Raw genomic sequence first — 20,199 nt, 5'->3', positions numbered from 1 at the left:
TTCTCCACTTAAGAACCTATTCTTTTACGTAAGGCTTTTAGTCTTAAAAATGGTTATCTTTCAAATTCTATCATAAAATAATTTCGTTAAGTACATGACAATGCTTCTCGGTAGATTAAAGCTCCCAAGTCTAAGATAATCTGTCTGCCTCTCTGTACCCATCTGCCTATCTATGAGATCTGAGGAACACAATTGTTCAGGGGAGCTGAGGAAAGATGACTTAGTGAGTCAAGTATTTCTGGCACAAGCGTGAGGACGAGAGCTCAGATTCTCAGAACCCACAGAAAAGCCAGGCAGGCATGGGAACTGGCTGTAATCCCAACAGGAAGACGGAGACGGGGCAAGCTGGAACCAGTGAGCTCTGAGTTCAAAAAGGGACCGTGTTTCAATAAATAAAGAGGAAGGCACCCAACATCAACTTCTGGCTCTCAGGCACATGTGCATATACACCCATCCACACACGTGAGCCCACACACATGCAAACACCACGTACACAGACATCTTGGAATTCCAATGACAGGTTTCCAAAATGGGTTCTGTGCTGTGCGTTTTTAGAGGTCTGATTTTAGGTATTACAGAACACCGAACTTTCAATAGTCCAAATGCATGGCAGTTCCAGGGAACACCCCTCCCAAGGACTCTTGGGCTGCACTCTAGTTATGGTACAGAGCGGCCAGAGCGGTGGAAATCAGTCCCAGGCAGAGGGTGCACGCTATCTGCCTCGGTGGGGGTGGGTGTGAATGGGGGAGCGGGATAGGTTCCCTCTCCCCATCTATCTCATCATAGAAGTGCTCAGGCTGAAGCCCCTCAGCCGGTGCTCCTGAAGGAGTGGGTGTTAGGTCTGTTTCAGCAAAATAATATGACACTGCTTGTCTGTCATACACGCTGAGGTATGTTTGCTTCAGAGTCGCCTCTCAAGTTCTCCCGTTCCATATACTTGAGCGTCTTATGTATGCGCTCACAGAGGCCAGGCACTCAATGAAACTATGAGGAAAAAGAGGCGCTCTTGGCTGGAGAGAGGGCACCTAGCACTCCAGAGAGCGCCACGCAGCAGGGCATTCACCTTCTCTACCCATGACTACTGTCACTCAGCCCTTGCTGCCTGTTAGGATCAAGTCTGAACCACACACGGAATTCCAGCTGCTTCTTCACTTCAATCACGCCAACAAAATCCATCAAGCACCTACTATGCGTCAAGCTTCTCCTATTCCTGAAAACACATCAGATTCTCAGCGACCACAGTATCACTGCGGTTTTGAAACAAGGAAAGAATGCTTCCTGTTGTTTTTGCTCTTTTTTTAATCTTAATATATTCATGGATGGGAGTGGGCAGGGAAAGCAGGGGACACACTTCTGAGGATAGGACTTTTACTAATAAACAACTTCAGGGATGATCCCCCCACGCCAAAAACAAAAACACAAAAACAACAACAAAAAAAAAACCCACAACTCACAAAGACGTATTTTTTAAGTGTCCAGACAGACATCCCCTGCCTTGTAAGAATGTACACCAGACACACCACAGCTTTCTCTCCATGATTCAAGATCTTTGAAAAGTACTACGCTGATGGCATTGAGTACAGCAAGCCGGGGGTGTGGGGGGTTCTGACAGCCTAGAGACAGGCTACCCTGGGTGTTGACCAACTTGCCACACTCCGTCACCTTCCAGGAACAAGCGGGGCTGGGTGGTATGCAAAGCTGTGAGTTACATACTTTTAAAGGACATTGCATTCATTCAATAAAGACCAGGAAGCGAACATAAAAATGTGAACAATTGCAGGGTTGTTAAAGGGTAAGAAAGGTATTTATAGCTGGGAGGGAAGGTCCTTTCAGGTCATTTTGGTGTTTTCCTGGGGTGGGGGCGGAGAACAAGAACAGGTTCCTTGGGATTCCACATGAATCAGAGCAGAAATCATCTGCCTGATGCAGAGGTTTAAAGACAACCATATTATGGTTCAAAGGTCATTAGCTTTGCAGATGCTGTGCTTCTGAGCAATGCCTTGGACAGCAAGGCTGCTCCAATGGGCCCCCAGAGGGAAATGGAGGCCGGGGAAGAGTCTACAGGCCCTACACACATGCTCTGGAGATGTCAGTCAGCTCTGGCTACTCAAGAGACACTTGTGCACGAGAAAACACCAAATGCAGGCTCGGCTCTGCCGCCAAGGATAGCCAGTGGAAAACAAGAAGGATGAGATCCCAGGGACCCAAAGGCTTCAGTGAGTTCCACCTAAAGGGAAATCCAGAACTGACCTCCAGACATGGACCCTCACACTGACCCTAGTCTGGAGTGTCCAGATCACCACAAACTCCGAGAAACCTGGAAATCTGGGTTTGTAATACAGAGTCTTCCAAAAGTTGGCTCAGAATTCTTTGTTAGAACAACACAATCAACCTGTCCATTTCTTCTAGTCCATAGGGATCATCAGTCCCAATCTAGCCTGAATGCTATCCAACAGGTGTTTGTGACTGATCAAGGGGGATGTTAAGGTACTTACACCCAAAATCCAAGAAGGTGGGTTGTCTTATGTGACATTTTCAAACGGGTGCAAGCAAACAAAAAAACCAAACCAAACAAATCACCCATCTTTTGGGACAAAAACAAATAAATATTCAAATCTGCATAAATATTACAAAATACAGCCAATACATCACCTCACTGATTAATTACTTGTTGTCATTTTAGAGAAAAAAAATATTTGACATTGGTGGGATCAAACTGTCCCCATTAAAAAAAAAACAACCAAGAATCATCTTAGCTCCACTGCCCATGGCATGACCAGATAACTGTGATGTATCACCTGTCCCCAGTATTTAAATTCATGTCTAACATACAGGAAACACAGAAGAAAGGGGGCAATGTCACTGTCTGCTTCCTCTGTCAACTTCCCAGGGTCACTAGGAAGGAGAAATCTCAACTGAGGAATTTCCTAGATCACGCTGGCCTACAGCTTTTTCTGCAGGGTATTTTCTTAATTGCTAATTGATGAAAGAGAGTCTAGCCCACAGTGGGCAGTGCCATCCCTAGACAAGTGGGCCCAGGCTGTTTAAGAAAGATCCCTGAGCAAGCCAGGGCAAGGAAACCTGTAAGCAGTGTTCCTCCATGACTTCTGCCTCAACCTCTTACCTTGAGTTCCTGTCATGGCTTCCCTCCATAACGGACTGTCATCTGCCTTTAAAGAAACACATTCCTTCCCCAAGTTGCTTTGTGGTCATAGTGTTTTATCACAGCAACAGAAAACAAAGACAAACACATTAATTCATTAATCGATGGCATCACCAGGAAACAATGTGATGTGGTAAATCAGACCACCTACCTGCCAGTCATTCAAAGGATGAGAGGAACTAGTCTCGACCAGAGTCCAACAGCCCTGAGGATTAGATGCAACATGAGCATCTCAATCCATTTTTAACAGTCCAGCTCAAAAAGACACTTTAGAGACAGGGGAGTTTAGTTAATGGACAAGGTGATGGTGTCCAGGAGGCAATTATTTTTAATTTTGTAAAGACAGTTCTGTGGTTCTATAGGCATTATTTGGTGATTTTGGGAGATACGGGCTTCAGCAGTTAGGGACCAGAATCGCGTTAATTGTAATTTGCCTTTGAATACTCTTGGGGGAAAACTGATGAAGCAAACCAAAGAAAATACTAACTTAGATCTAGATAAGGAAGCCCAAAGTGAGCTGGTGCCATAGGGATGTGGGCCTTTATTACATGCATGTGGCCTTATTACATAGGCATGTGGCCTTTATTACATAGGGATGTGGGCCTTTATTACACAGGCATGTGGGCCTTTATTACACAGGCATGTGGGCCTTTATTACACAGGCATGTGGGCCTTTATTACATAGGCATGTGGGCCTTTATTACAAAGGCATGTGGGCCTTTATTACACAGGGATGTGGGCCTTTATTACATAGGCATGTGGGCCTTTATTACATAGGCGATGGGACATGTGGGCCTTTATTACACAATTGGCCTTTATTACAGGACGTGGGCCTTTATTACACAGCAGGGCTTATAATAGGTGTGGCCTATTATACATAGGCATGTGGGCCTTTATTACATAGGAATGTGGGCCTTTATTACATAGGCATGTGGACCTTTATTACATAGGGATGTGGGCCTATTATTACATAGGCATGTGGGCCTTTATTACATAGGGATGTGGGCCTATTATACATAGGCATGTGGCCATTAAGGTCTCATGATTCTTAATCAGAGAACGGAGGACATTTTCTACATACTATACTTCCAAAGACCTTCAGCTCATTTGTTTCAAAATTCAAACTAAAAGATGCCAAGGGAACAAACAATGGTGACCCGTCATGTACAAGTCAGTACTAAGGGTTCCTCACACATGACAGTGACCCTGTCATGGCAAGTCAGTACACTAAGGGCTCATCACACATGACAGTGACCCAGTCATGTACAAGTCAGTACTAAGGGATCATCACACATGATAGTGACCCAGTCACAGACAACTCAGTACTAAGGGATCACCACACATGACAGTGACCCCGTCATGTACAAGTCAGTACTAAGGGCTCACCACACATAACAGTGGCCCAATCTTGTAAGGGCTCAGCACATAGGACAGTGACCCAATCTTGTAAGGACTCACCACACACTCTGACCTATGACACAACATCTTTCAAAGCTCAGTAAGAAAACATATAATCTCAGAGCTAGTCTGTTTTCATTTTACTCTTTAAAGAGTAGCTGCATTGTCTCCGATTCCTTTTCTGAAAATTCAAATCAAGAGGACCCCAAGGAGGAAAAGCTGGTAGAGTTATATAAAACTTCACCTTATGTGGTTCTTGCTCACACCTGTGACAAAAGGTCACATGTCTAGAGCTTCAAGCTTGGCTGAAAAAGAACAGGTGTTCTAAGTTTAAAAGAGGAACTTCCAGATTATACTAGCAAAGCACATCGATTCTAAATCTAACAGTCCCAGTTCAAAAGGCCCCTGTCAGCTCCCATGGATTACAATGCGTAGTAGTTTGAATGTGTGAAACCAAGTACAGGATCCTAACATACACCTCAGTGTGGAAGATCTCTACCGGTCACCCACTCTGATGACCCAAACCATGCCTGAACTTTCACCCCTCAAGAGTAGCATTCCACCCATCGTGACTTACTGACTCCTACCTGTCTAGGTTCCTTCATCTGCAAAGTAGAAAATCAAGGATGCATACTGTGTGTAAACAGCTTAAATTTTCAGTCCCAGGCACTTATGCGGCATTGGCTAGTGGGTGCATGGTCAATGCATAGAGTCTTGTCACACATAAGCAAACCTCTAGCACAGACATTAATCTCTTAACAGGATAGCGCCCCCCCCTTCCATTCTTCAGACTGTACCCTTTGTCAAGAAGCCCAACAGGGATCTGTAGAACATGTAGGCCAAGGTGACCCAGGTCACAAATGCCAACACCTAACCAACACCCTTGTAAGTCTAAGTGCCCCAAAGGGGTCAGCTGCAAGCTGGATCAACCTGTCTACATTACTACTTCATGCTGTGTAAGGTAGTCATAGCCACAATGCCAAACAAAGTCTTGAACTCTGCTGACTGTACGCCAAGACTCAAACTGAGGTCCAGATACTGACTTCAGTTAGAAGTCGAAGCTTCATTTTCAGCTCAGGGTGGTCCCAAAGACACACAGGACCCCTCCCAGAGCCCCTAGAAGGTACCACAGGGAAGGCTTTTGACTACCAGCATGAGGACAATCACAGGCTGCTGTGTCATCTGTGTGGGGCTGGTGTCCTCACGGGCTGTTTGTACAATGAGCATGAGACACTGTGACTCACCGCCCTCCTACCTCATGGCTCACCTAACCCTGACTGCACACGTCACTGTGGTCAAACAGCAGACCTGTGTCTGCCCCATCAGAAAGGATCTACAAGGACTCCCTGGGGTAAAGTGAGTGGCCTGTAACTGCTGACCAAGCTCCTGAGACTGCTTCCGTGTCTGCCTTGATTCTCAAGCAACGCCCGACTCGCTTGCTCCATCTGAGTGGGGACGATGGCCAAGGTGACCCACAGATCCCCTCATCCACCTCTCGAGTCCTTGGCTCTTTCTTGACGCCTAATGCGAAGGGGTTGGTACAAAGGCCTTGACCCTCCATTTCCAGCCCCAATTTGGCCTTGTTCATCCCAAGAGAGACTGCTGGGATCTATGATGACATGACTGGGTCCATCCCTCTGTGAGGTATAAAAGTGGTTAAGTTTTCACAAATGTCAGTACCAAATACTCCTCGCTTCCCCGTTCGCCCGTGGTTCCTTTGTCTGCCAACGTTGAGCCTGCTCCCCTTAGCTTCCTCTCTCCCCGCTCACCTGGCACGTGACTTCTGGTGAGCTTCCTCCGATGTGTCCCAAGAGAGCCCCTGTGAGAACCAGAACAGGAACTTCCCCTGAATGCCCAAGGGAGGAGGGTAAGGAGCCCACAGAACCTCTAGGAGGAAGAAAACACCCATTTTCCAGGCTGGCAGCCCTGGGCCACTGGACACTCCAAGCACACTGCACTTCAGGAGTTCAAGTCAGCGTACTGACCCGGGGTCCCAGGCAAGATTCCTGGGCCCGTGAGAGGGATGAAACAAGGCTGCAGCCTCTAAAGACGTCGGCTTTGCAAGGTGAGAGCTTGGAGACTCGGGAACTCACTGTAGACCAAGGACAATAGCTGTTCCACCCGCTTGGGAGACATCACAGGACCTCTACAGGCATGCTGCCGTTGGAAGGGGCCAGTGAGGAAGAAACAAGTGAGCAGTTACCACAGAGGATGCAAACAGATTCCAGGCAAGGTAAAAAAGCAGCAGCCAATACAAGAAGCAGCAACTTCAGGGCACATTCAGAATATGGATCATTTCCAAATACACAGTAGACAGGTTCAGGAAGTAGAGGAAGAGATGGAGCAGGCCCAGTTCGCAGACTTTAATTATTTCTTAGGGTCTCTAGGGGCTGTAGCAAGCCCTGGAAAGTGAAAAATAAAGTGCGTGCCCAGCCATCAGAAGCGAAGCTGGCTAAGCTGCCAGGTAAAGGGCTGTGGGGGAAAACTTAAGGCAGTACAGTGACTGCCACCCAAGCATGAGGTCCTGAGGTCAATTCCCAGAACCCATGTCAAAAAAGCCAAGTGTGATGTACTTGTAATCTCAGTGCTGGGGAGGGGGACACAGCTGGATCCCTGCGGCTTGCAGGCCAAAGGAATCACACCACACACACACACACACACACACACACACACACACACACACCAGCCAAGTTAAATTAGGCCAAGATGGAGCTGCAACCCCAGCTGGGACAAAGACTTTCAGAAGCAGCCGGGCTTCACCCTGACCCTGCAGTGGCTAGAACAGCGCTTCAATGTTTCCTGGGCCTCCCCCATGTCCTCTCACTTTCTTAAGGGCTAGACTAGCCTTTGCTCTCCAATGTTCTGGAGCCAGGCATGGCAGTACGTGCCCGTAAGCCCAGGCCATGGGAGGCAGAGGCAGGACAATCAAGAACTTCAGGCTAGGCGTGCCAATTGAATGTAGCAAGACTGTCTCAAACAAACAATGAGTTTGGAGGGGAGGAGAAAAAAAAAATCACAGAATATTTCTGTCATTGTAGAGAGAATAAAGACTGGATGCCTGTGACCCAGGGTGACAAAGACTCTATGTTTACCTTATGCCTCGACATCCCATTGTATGCAGGACTGATTTCAGACAGAACTGTCCCAATTTTAGATGAAGAACTACGTGACCGTCCTTTTCCGTCCCTCCAGGTGAGGCCGGCAGGGAATCGCCCCCTCTATTGCGGCTATTCTTCCCATAGGCAGACCGCACCACTGCTCAGACAGCGGATCTGCTCCGAACAAGGGCTCTTTTGAACAGACTTGGACTTGGCTTCAGTGGAGGTGGAAAACAATCCTGCATCCTAAGTGCTGGACTGTGTCCCAGGGCACCAAAAAGGAGAAGGACCTCTCGGCACAGGCCTCTCAAGAGAGGATTGGTGAACTCCAGCTGAGAGGATGCTAGGCTGCCAGAGCCCAGCTCTACCAACACCAGGTCTTAGAGCCTTCGGCAGCTGCCATTACCGCATTAGAAAGACAAAGAGGGAGGAAGTATTCTACTTCTCCACAAGTTACCCCAAGTTACCATGCAGGCCAAACATCACATGCGGTCTCCCTGGCCTCCCACACGGTTACCCTGCCATGCCTCAGGCCAAGGAACTTCCACTGTTTCCCTTCCAACTCCTACCCTGACTTCGGCCTGGGTGACTGGGAATGGGTGAGACCTGGGTTAGGGAACACTAAGGAGACAGGCTGGGGGTGAGGAGAGGACACTTGCTGGTCCAGGGCCCTGAAGGACACAGTGGATGGCAGGGAATACATTGTAAAACTTGCCCTTGTGCTTGTGACCATGCCGAATGACACCTCAGAGCTTCCGCTGACCGATCACTGTGTGTCCTCCCTGGACACCAGCCTTCCACTGCAGGGTACAGTTATCTGTTTCCCGGACATGCCATGACACGGGGGGTTTTGAAAGATTTGTTAAGGTGGTGGGGGGGAGATGAAGGCCATCAGGGAAATACAAAGTGATGAGACAAGTTATTAAACAACAACAAACAAGTAAATTAAAAGTGTGTGGGGGAGATAAGGGAACCCCATAATGGACAAGACCACTGCACCCCAGAGTCTGGTTGAAGAGTCAGCAATTTCAGTACATTAACGTTTGCTTGGGAGGCCATCTACAGAAGACAATGACAATACTCCTTGTACACAGTGCTACTTCAGAGGAGAATGCTAAAATAGCAATGGCCCATGCTTAAGGCCTAAGCACATATGACCAAGGATCACATATGACCATGATCCCCACCCACCTGAAAATCACAGTTTTCAGAGACTCACAGAAAACGACGTATCTTTACCTCGCTGTACAGCCCTGGTACTCATGATTTTATCAGGCTGTTCTCCTATCCAAGGCATCCCAGGAGCCACTCTGTGATCCCAAAATACAGAAGTAGGGGAGAGTCCTTAGAAACTCTTTGGGCCTAGTAAATTCAAGGTGCCCAAACCCTATTTCTGAACACCTCTATTTCTGTTAATCCTCAGGTTTAACTCTTTGTTAAAATATCTTCCTAACAGACTCCGACTCTGGGGCCAGGAGACAGCTCAGAGGGGGCTTACCACCAGGGCTAATGGTAGTTCCATGCCCAGGACCTAGATGATGGATGAGAGAACAGATTCCCACCAAGCTGTCCTCTGACCTCCACAGGCACGGAGGTTCTGAAAAGAATTCCTCAGGCGCTGCAGGAGCCAGTACAGACTGGGGTCTCCAACCCAGGCCCCTGCTGTTCTGAAAGTAAGAGCAAGAGCCCAGAGCAAGATGCCAACGTGCCCCAGACTGAACTACCACCGAGTCCTTCATATTCAGCAAACAGGAGAGGGGAGGGGAGAGGAGAAGGCGCTGGGGTGTTCCCATTTACTGCTCTAGAATGGAGGGGCACTCCATTTCTGGGTCCCTTTCTGGCACTGATCCATCAGGTGACACTATTTGTCTTTCGGATTTGCATCTTCCTTTTTATTCATTCTCTACGAAAAGTCCCTATTTTCATACAAATACGAAAAATTTAGGGCTGAAGTTTCCTGGGTTCCTCTAAGATTCTGAGTCCAATTACATTTACAGTTTTAACTTCAGATCTTACCGACAAACTGCGAAATGGGATCACAATTCCATTTTTCAAAAATATCTTTTAAGACTTACTTCTTGAGGCTGGAGAGATGGCTCAGAGGTTAAGAGCACTGGCTGCTCCTCCAGAAGTCCTGAGTTCAATTCCCAGCAACCACACATGGTGGCTCACAACCATCTATAATGAGATATGGCGCCCTCTTCTGGCCTGCAGATATATGTGCAGGCAGAACACTATACATAATAAATAAATCTTTAAAAAAAAAAACCTTCAACTTTATGTATTTGAGCTGGGCGGTGGTGGCAAACGCCTTTAATCCCAGCACTCGGGAGGCAGAGCCAGGTGGATCTCTATGAGTTCGAGGCCAGCCTGGGCTACAGTCCCAGGAAAGGTGCAAAGCTACACAGAGAAACCCTATCTCAAAAAAAAAAACCACCAACAACAAAAAATCCCACAACCTTATGTATTTGAGTGTTTTGCGCGCGCGCGCGCGCGCGTGTGTGTGTGTGTGTGTGTGTGTGTGTGTGTGCGCACGCATGTGCACGCGCTACTTGGATGCCTGGTGACTGAAGAGTTCAGAAGAGGGTGGTGGATACCCTGGAATTGGGGTTATGGATGGCTGTGAGGTATCATGTGGGTTCTAGAAATTCAACCTGGGCCTCTGCATCTTCTCTCCAGCCCAGGTTTCATTTTTTACAAAGGAGTTAGGTTAAAACCAGACAAAACAAAAACAAAACAAAAAACAACAACTTAAAGGCAAGGGGACTTTCTAAATCCAACTTCTAAGAGCAGAGCTCTCCTGAGAAGGAAGAAACTCAGCAGGTGTTCAGATGCCTGTGCTGAATAATTCAATAATAATAGAGACAAGTGAAAAGTGTATTAGAAAACCTCCAGGTAACACATGGATGGATGCTGAAAGGGCACTATGATGTCTATGGCAGCTAAGGGGTTAAGGAAGGAAAGACAGGTGGTAGAAGGGCCCAGCAGATAGGACACTTGCAAATCTGGCAGCCTGAGTGTTGGTCCCCCAACTCACATAAAAGGTGCCAAGAGAGGACTCATTCCACAAAGGTGCCCTCTGGCTTCCGCATGCACAGCATAGCATGCCAGCGTGCACACACAATTAAAAACAGTTTTTTAAAGGTCATGGGAGCTGAACGGAGCGGAGCCGGATATAAGGTGGTGTTTTGATAGGGATGGAATTTGAGAACTCCAGGATTCCTGGAAACAGTGTCATTTCAGGTTCGGAGAAGTGGGGATTCCTGGAACTAGTGACAGGGTTGCCCTAGAAGGGAAGAGGGGAAACATGGGATTTTCCTGTCCCCAGCTCCGGTACAGGTTCCTCTTGGCTGGTGCATAGACAGGCAGCCAACCCTGCAGTGTGAATTCACAGTCAAAGGAGAAAATCCCTTCGGATGGAATGTGCGCCTCTCGCACAGGCCACCTACCCTCAGTGCCAGGAGGACACAGACTTTCAGACACTCGGACTAGCCGGGACACACCCAGAGAGCCTGTTTTCTACTGGCCATCCAAAGTACACAGAAGAAAGTTCTTTAAGAAATCCTCCAATATTTGCTTCGGTTTTATTGTTTTGATAATTTCTCTAGGTTTCACTCTGTAAACTCACTATCATGAATAGGCAGCATTCAGTGATGGGTGACATGTGGGCAGTCGGACAACAGGGGTGTGACATTCACTGGCAGGAGATGGTTTCTCTGGGGTGTACGTGGAAGACAGGGAGTGACATGGGAAGAGGCAGAGGTACCGTCCTAAGATGGCCACAGGGCGAAAGCATGGGCGGGGGACAAGAACCTGACGACACGAATCCTCAGCAGCCCCTCGCCCTCTCGAGTTCACCCCACCACAAAATAAAAGGAGCCTTGGACAAGGGACAGTAGGCTGCCTACTCATTCTTCTAAAACTGCTGACCTGGTGATGCCAGGGAGCAGCTGGACTTCTTGTGCACGTGGTCAAACGACCTCAACGATAAATGACGAAGCTCGGCTTGAACACTTCTAGGTCTCAACTGGGCCAAAGCTCAAGAGCTCTGTGCCCCAAAGTCTGGCTCGAATCTTTTCAAGCTGTTTTAAACCATCATCCTGTCCCCTGCCCATAATACGCTGCCACACCCTACAGAGAGCCTAAGTGGCCAAAAAGGCCAGAGAACATAGCAGTACTGAAAACACAATCGTTAAAGCACACAGAAGGCTCAGGCTGCCACCCAGCCAGGGCGTCAGTGAGACAACAGCCGTCGCCAGCATCACCCACGTCACCCCATCCCTGCACACACATTACATGTGTCAAGGGAACCCAGGTCAAGAAACAGTATATGCTTTGATGTTCCCCTAGTTAGGAACTAGAAGCACAAAACCTAGAAAGGCCATCCCTCAGCATCAGTGGAGAACTGGTTCCAGTTCCTCCCGTGGATCCCCAATCTCAGATGCTCACGCCACGTATATACAATTGGACACTGTGGTACTTGCAAATAACCAATGCCTATTTCCCCATATACTTTAAATCACTTTTACATCTCTCATAATACTTAACCTAAATGCTATGTAATCACTTTTGGACTGTATTGTTTAGAAAATGGCATCAGTTGGGGATAAATCACTGTACATGTTCAATACCAACACCATTTTCCCCCCAAATATTTCTGATCTGGGGTTGCCAGAATCCATGGATTCAGAACCAGCAGATGTGCTAAAGATAAGCAAAGCCATATTCCCAAACTGAAGAGAGGAAGAAAACCTCACTAGAATCTACTATGCTTAAGCAGTCAGCCTACATGGGGGAGCTGGCTAATTATGGTGGTGATACAGTCAGAGATCACAGTTAGATACCCATGCAAACACTACCCTTGGCTCTCTGCATCACCATTAGGCACTAAACCAAACTCCCAAGCGCCTCTGCAAAAGCCTTGTGGGTGGCCCAGATGCACACCTAAATTCGTAAAGGATTTACCTACCAGGCCTTCTGGCTCAAGCCTATTCATTCCAGCATTCAAGGGGCAAAGACAATAGGACCACAAGTTCAAAGCCAGCCTAGGCCACATGGTGAGCTCCTGTCTCAAAAGAAAAAGTAAAAGGGGGCTGGGGGTGCCTTTAATTGTCAAGCACTTGCCTAACATGCACAAGGCGCTAGGTTCAATCCCCAACACCACTCACCGAAAGTTCACCAACTTCTCCAGCGGCCCACCAAAAAAAAAAAAAAAAAAGAAAAAAAAGAAAAGGAAAAGCAGACATACCTGGCTCCAAATATGTCCTTTTTGGCGAGGTCAATTCCAGAAACAACTTTTACTCTGAGAATACGGGATTCTCCCTGTTAGAAAAAGGGAGGGAGAATAATGAGGTTAAAACGGATCCTTAAGAGACAACTCTTTCAACTAGAAGCTTCAAGTGGGTAACTTCTCCTCAGCCCAACACTGAAATACACTTCAGTTCATGCACGGGCAACTCCTGCTCACGGTCAAGTTTGGAAGGCAACGCTGTAGCGCTCTACAATGCTGACTCCAGTCAGTACAAGTTTCAGACCATCTCAGTCTACACAGTGAGGTGCAGGCTAGTTAGGGCTCTATGGAAAAAATCCAAATGAAAGCCTGGGAGGGTGGTGGCTCAGTGGTAAAGAGTCTGCCTTGCAAGCATGAGGACCTGAGTTCGATCCCAGAACCCATATAAAAGAACTGGGCATGGTATGAGTTCAGAATCACAGTGTTGGGAAGGCAGCGGTGGGTGGATCCCTGGACCTCACTGAACAGCAAACCCAGATGACTTGCTGAGTTACAGGCCTCGTCTTTAAAGAAAACAACAGAATAAACAAACAAAAAGCCAAGGTGGAATGGCATTTTGAGGAATGGCATTTGATACACGAACAGCATGAAAAAAGATGTGAAGATCATGGAAACGGAAGCATTCTGATTAATGAAGCACAGGTTCAATTCTAAGCAGGCAGGTCATTAGTATCAATTACTTCTGATATTTGAGGAAATATTGCCCAGCTGCACCAAGCACACAACCACGGGAGCCACTGAGGTCATATCTTCTAATAACCAGGTGTCAAAATCACTATAAATAATTCTTCCTTTCAAGTGCATGTCTTTACAAATGTGGCCAGGGATAGAACACAAACAAGTTTTATGTAGTGGAATATTTCTTTTTCTTTTTTTTGAGTTCTTTTCAAATTGCAGTATTAGCGAGCAAAGATAATTTCCTAGTTCTGATGAAAACAAAGAAAAGGCTCATTCTGAAAGGTAACCTCAGCCTTTAATCCCAGCACTCAGGAGGCAGAGCCAGGCGGATCTCTGTGAGTTCAAGGCCAGCCTGGGCTACAGAGTGAGTTCCCAGGAAAGGCGCAAAGCTACACAGAGAAACCCTGTCTGGGGGAGGGGGGGAGGAAGAAAGAAAGGTAACCTCAAACTCGTTAGTCAATTTCTCATCCATCCATCCATCCATCCATCCATCCATCCATCCATCCATCCATCTCTTTCCAGCATTTCTTCAGTATCTTCTATGTACTGGTCACTGCACTTGGTCTTCAGATAAAAACAGAAGTAGGCTCCTAGGTCTACTGGAGTAATAGACACACTGGCAGCAGGTGAAGGGCCAAAGGCTGAGAACATCTGAGGATGGATGAGGTGGCAATGGAGGACTGAGCCAAGTCACAGAAGTCTGAACTTGGGTCACTATTAACATGAACTGAAATGGAGGACTGTGTCCAACATGCCTCGTCGACCAAACAGATGGCCAATGGGACAAAGACTGAGTCTGAGTCGGAGACTTCAGAGCTAATCAGCACAGACCTGGAGGTTGGTGTGACAGACAATGGTCTGCAGATAGTTAGCCAAGAAGAATAAAAGGAGGTAATGACTAGGAAAGGAGCCCTTGCAACATGAGTTCTGAGTAGCAGGAGGAAAGCAACCCAAAATTCATCTGCCAAGTAAGTTAAAACCTAGGAAGAAGACCTACATGACCTCATAATAATGAAGTGGAAACACAGAAAAACAAAAGGCGGATCAAATCTGGTACCGAGCCTTTGCTAATTAGCCACAGATCCACAATACATACAGGCCAACTACAGCATGTGCTTGAGATGACTTACACCTCAGGAGTCTTCCATCCCCATTACGAATCCACCCGCCTCCCACATTCACACACTCATCCTCTTTCTCTCCCTGACATAAAACTGCTTCCACACAAATACAGAGAAGAATACAAACATGTCCTCTCTCTCCCTGACATGAAACTGCTTCCACACAAATACAAAGAAGAATGCAAACATGTAAAGGAAGATACTTTCAACATGTCTGTGCTGGGGGTTGACAGCTCAGTGGTACTTTCCTAGAACAGGGTTCCTTCCCCAGCATGCCAAACAACAGCAGTGTTTGACAGCCCATAAGGGTTGATCAGGATGGGGACGTAAGGCTAGACTCATCAGGGATAATGAGGACACCATGGTACCTTAGTACGACCGTCTCCCACCCAGTTACCAAAGTGCCTCCGAGTGCTGCTGGGATCGCCCTGAACTATCTATCCCTTGTACACTGACAGACCAGGGGTCAAGAATTCTTCCTCTGGCACATGGTGTTCTACAAGTGGAGGCTCTTTTCTGCTTCTCCCCGAAGCTGTCCTTTGCTCCAGGTCACATGGTACCTCCCAGAGCCTTCTCCCATTGAGGGATGTCACGGGGAACTATTTTTTTAAACATGGATCAAAATCTGGTACCACACCTCTGCAGAATTCTTGCCGAGAGTATGTGACCTGCTAGTGCCCCCTGTATAAAAAGGGAGAGCTAATCATGTACCTTCCAAATGAATGGGTCCATGCCTGATCAAACAGGGAACGAGGAGCCTCAATGTTGGAGGCGACAAGTCTCCTAAATGCAGCCATGCTGAGGGTGAGGGGCTGGGGGTGGGAGGCAGGGGGAATGGAATCTGAGGAGACCACAATGGATGGACATTGTTAAATAGGTGACGGGCTGGTCCCAGGTGCCACTCAAGGGACACCTGGCGGCAAGGGGAGAGAGGACCCTGAGGTAGAGAAGCAGGGGCCTGCTGATCCGCTAGGGCCACTTCTGTTCACCTCAGTCACAGCTGTGGCGGCCTGCGCGGGCGATGGTGGCTGTGGAGAGGGAGGGATAACAATGGGGCACAAGGGACTAATGCTCGCACACCACGGACCAGAAGATACGCACACTGGCGAGAAGCTGCCCACCCTCTTCTCAGAATTTTCAGAAATCCTGGGTGGAGTCCTGCCCAGCACAGATTATTGGATAGGGACCTCGACCAACCTGCAAGCAGGTTGGTAGAAAGCAGGGTGCTGGTCCCCTGCATTTGCATTCCCATTGAACGGAGGGTCCTACTTGGGCAGGCTACTTCCCAAACGGAGCAAAAATCAAGGCAACATTGACATGAGTCAATGATGGAGACTCAGCAGAAATAAAGAGGAGGAAAGCAGTTCTTTCACTTAGTAAATGTGAGCACCTGTGCTGAAATCTAACTCGAAATCTAAGGAAGATTACCGAGGTCAACCTGCCCTGCAGCCGGCCTTCCCTTGCTTCTAAGAGCACCTCCTCAAAGTCCTCAAAATACAGGAGAACACAGCCCAGCAGAAGCTTGCTATAAGGGGTGTGTGTGTGTTGGGGGGGGGGTGTCTCTAAATCCCCTAAAATTTCGTTCATATTCTTCCCTTGACAGAATCTCATTTATAAACCAATCCTTACAAAGCAAATCATGCCAGGCGTGGTGGTGCTGCCCCTGAATCCCAGCACTCAGGAGGTAGAGGCAGGCGAATCTCTGAGTTCAAGGCTGGCCTGGTCTACAGAGTGAGTTCCAGGACAACCAGGGTTGTTTGTTACACAGAGAACCTGTCTGGGGTGGCGGGAGGGGGGGGAAGGAGGAGGAGGATAAAAAAGAAAAGCAAATCACAGATAAGGATGGAGAGAAGGCACAATGAACAGAGGCGCTTGGCACTCCAAATGTGAGGACCTGCACCCGGAGCCTTAGAGCCCAGGCACAGAGACACATCTCTAATGCCAGCGCACCTACTTCAAGGCAGAGGTGGAGACAGAATCCCAGAAGCTCCAAGAAGAGCGAGCATGTGTTGGCAATGTTTTCAAACAAAGACGAAGGCCTCTGGTCTCCACATGGGTACCATGCATGTAGGCACACACAAACATAATCATACATGCACACATCACACACTCACTGAAATATCTTTCAAGTCACCGATAAATATAAAAACAAAAAAAAAATAACTTGAGGGTTGACAGTCAAGACCCATTTTCATCTGAAAAAAAAAAATTCTAAAAAAGCCTCTACAATAGGCAGCTCATTCCATACCATGAGCTATACTACTATCCTTTAAAGGGTATAAAAGGGCCGGAGAGGCTCGGCCACACTTGACAACCTGACTTTGGATCCCTAGCACCCAATGCACATCTATTACAAACAAACAAAACAAAAAACCACCTCTGGGTACAGCACCACGTGCCTACAATCTCAGTGATCAGGAAGTGGAGATAAGATGGATCCGTGAGGGATCCTAGCCAAACCAATTCCATGAGACCTAGCTCCAGGTTCATAGAGAGATCTGGTCTCAAAGGTAAGGTGCAAAGTTACTGAAGAGACCCTACATCGACCTCAGTCCTCCATGTATGTAGCTGCACACACATGTGCACACACACACATATAAACATGTAATAAAGACTGCTTGAAGTCTGAATCTAGAGTTCCAGCCAGACCTTGAAGGAGGGAATCCCAGAGTCCATTCACTAACCCTGGGCCCTGGGACCAGGACCATGCAGACCTTGACCCTAAACCTGACTCAAAAGACCAGTCAGTCACCTTCCTTGGCTTGCTCACCTACTGCCAACCCTACCACCTTGGCACTGATCGGGCATTGCTTGGAGTTTGAACCCAGAGCTCCAGCCAGAACTTGGGATCAATGGGTTGCTCAACCCTTATCAGAGACACTTCCTGCAACAGATGGGAAGTAAAAAGAGTCCTACAACTAGACAATGTGTAGACAGTGAGAGACTTGGGAGCACTCAATCCTAAGCAGGATGTCTTTATTGAGACTCCTCCCCTCACGGCTCAGGGATCTATGCCAAAAGGAGGAGGACTGTCTGTAAGAGGTGATGGAGGACTCCAAGGAAACGGTGTCTTCCAGACACAACAGGACTGTGCACCTCTTAACTCAGAGAGACTGTGGCAGCACACACAGGGCCAGATGAAAATCCCAGTGTGGAGAAGGGGAAGTGGACACAAAGTCACACCCTTATCCAAGAAGCTGTTTGCAACTGATGATGCCTGCTGGGAGAGGGAAAATCAGTTTTCTCCAATGCAGGATATCAGCCACACTCCAGGGCAGGCACCATGCCCAGGAGTAGCTGCCCAGTACAAAAAGTACTCCATATGCGTGTGTGAGGGGCGTGTGTGTGTGTGTGTGTGTGTGTGTGTGTGTGTGTGTGTGTAGTTTCAGTAGTTGGGTGGATAGGGAGGTGGTAGAGGATTTGGGAGAAACTGGGAGTAAAGGAAAGAATATGACCTTATTGTATGTAATTATAAAAAAAATTAAACCTATTTTTAAAACATGCATACTCACACGCACAGTATACTGTGATGTTGCTCTACCTAAGGAGCACTTACTGAATACCCACCATGTGCCAGATACAATACTGGGGGACAAAGATGTAAGCAAGACGGAGTTCCCGCCTCAGAGAACTCCAGGGTCGAAAAGAGGCAGAAGGACAGACTGGACATACAGAGTGCCAACAAGCGACACAATTTCTGAGGGTTCTGCAGATTGACAGTCCACAGTGAGCAACTGACCGAGCATGGCCAGTGCTCAAGTAAGGCAGAGAAGACACCTGAATGGAGACCTGGGAAGCAGTGTTGAGCTGAGTAGGAAGTTTCGGGCAGGGCTGACGGCAAACCCGGGCACACAGGGACAGGCCAGTTAAGAACGTGCCCGGAAAGGCACTGGGGTGTGGTGAGGTCAGAGACCAAACGGGAATCCTTGGAAGAGGGTGGGCATTCTACCAGTCATATGGCTGGAAGCAATAAAAAGTGGATGACAAACAGGACTGACAGGGAAAAGGGAGCAGGGACAGAGGCAGAGAGCCTGGTGAGGCTTCCAGCCGAGTGGAGACAGGGAAGTGCCCAGACTGAGCACACCCAAATATGTTCGGTGGGGCGTGGTGCTGTGACCCTGTCATCCCAGTGCTCAGAGGCCGGGAAAGTCAGTCATGGGTTCCAGGCCAACAGGGATGGTACAGTCAAACATGGTCTCAACAGCACAAAGTCACAAGAACCAAAGTTCAAAGTGAAGTGTCGGACTCCAGCCTGGTGTGGGGCGTAAGTCTTGAACCCAGCATTCCAGAGGTGGAGACAGTTGGATCTCTGTAAGTTCAAGACCAGCCTGATCTACATAGTAAGTTTCGGGACAGTCAGAACTACATTGAGACCCTGTCTCAAAAAACAAACAACGAATTAAAAAACAACCAAACAAAATAAAGTGTCTGGTTTAAAAAGAATAAAAAAATGCAGGGTGGTGGTCGCACACGCCTTTAATCCAGCACTTGGAAGGCAAAGGCAGGTGAATGTTTGTGAGTTCAAGACCAGCCTGGTCTGCAGAGTGACCTTACAAAGTCAGGACCATTACACAGAGAAGCCTAGTAATAACAACAACAACAAAAATAATTAATTAATTAAAAATGAGTTAGCAGCCATGCAGTTGTCAATAAACGGTTTACCTCTTTCTCAACACACAGCTAGACTACATTTCCCAGCCTTCCTTGTGGTTGGGGACACATCACATGATTAAGTTCTGGCCAATGGAATGTGGACAGGAATGATGAGGGCTGCTGCCAGAGATTCATAAGCCATCCCTCCAGGACACGGTCTGTTTGCATACCCATCTCTGCTAAATGGAGAAGAGCATACAAGGTGGGCTGGAGGGGAAACTTCACGAAAAGAGGAAAGAGAAGGCCCCCAACATGACCTGCTGCCCCTCCCAGATCAGTGTCCCACTGAAAAGCAAAGGCTGAGGCAGATGTGAGTCTGCCTTTCCATACAGCATCTGACTGTTTTTAAAGGCAACGACCAAGTTGAAAAGACGGCTTAGCAACAAGGTGGGACTCAGAGCTGAGGAACCCTGACCCCACAAGATGGCAGTAGAGAACCAACAACTCCTGAGCTGTCCTGACCTCTGCATACCCATCTGACAGGCGCATGGCGCTCGTGCACACACAAAATTTAATATTTTAAAAAGTCAACGACACATCTATGCAACTAATATAAAAGATGCCAAATAATGCTGATGACCTCTGGTCAGTGGGTAACGTCGTCTAGTTTACGTGTCATTTTTTTTCCTTTTGAAACATAAAATATTTTTTTAAAACAAACAAACAAACAAACATTTACCTGAGGCTGTAGCTCCACAGAGCACTTGCATGGCCAACACCACAAAGAATGAAAAGGGGGAGACTCCGACTTCTACAGAAGTCTCAGAATACACTCACAATAAAAGGAAATTGGAAAAC

The 20,199-nt window shown here is 47.6% G+C and overlaps 1 protein-coding gene across 3 annotated transcripts in view; it reads right to left on the bottom strand.

Moving 5' to 3' along the window:
- Nedd4l (NEDD4 like E3 ubiquitin protein ligase) overlaps positions 1 to 20,199 on the bottom strand; it is a 343,048-nt gene that overhangs the window by 209,344 nt on the left and 113,505 nt on the right. For all 3 annotated transcript variants that reach the window (XM_037197172.1, XM_028856605.2, XM_037197173.1), the window contains exon 2: positions 12,908 to 12,981. In XM_037197172.1, coding sequence (XP_037053067.1) covers positions 12,908 to 12,981 — 74 coding nt within the window. The remainder of the gene's footprint in view (positions 1 to 12,907; positions 12,982 to 20,199) is intronic.

This window comes from Peromyscus leucopus, chromosome 19, assembly GCF_004664715.2.
Source record: "Peromyscus leucopus breed LL Stock chromosome 19, UCI_PerLeu_2.1, whole genome shotgun sequence".
In the NCBI taxonomy this organism is placed as follows: domain Eukaryota; kingdom Metazoa; phylum Chordata; class Mammalia; order Rodentia; family Cricetidae; genus Peromyscus; species Peromyscus leucopus.
The sequence above is the reverse complement of the archived record's forward strand: the minus strand, read 5'-3'. Positions and strand labels throughout refer to the sequence as shown.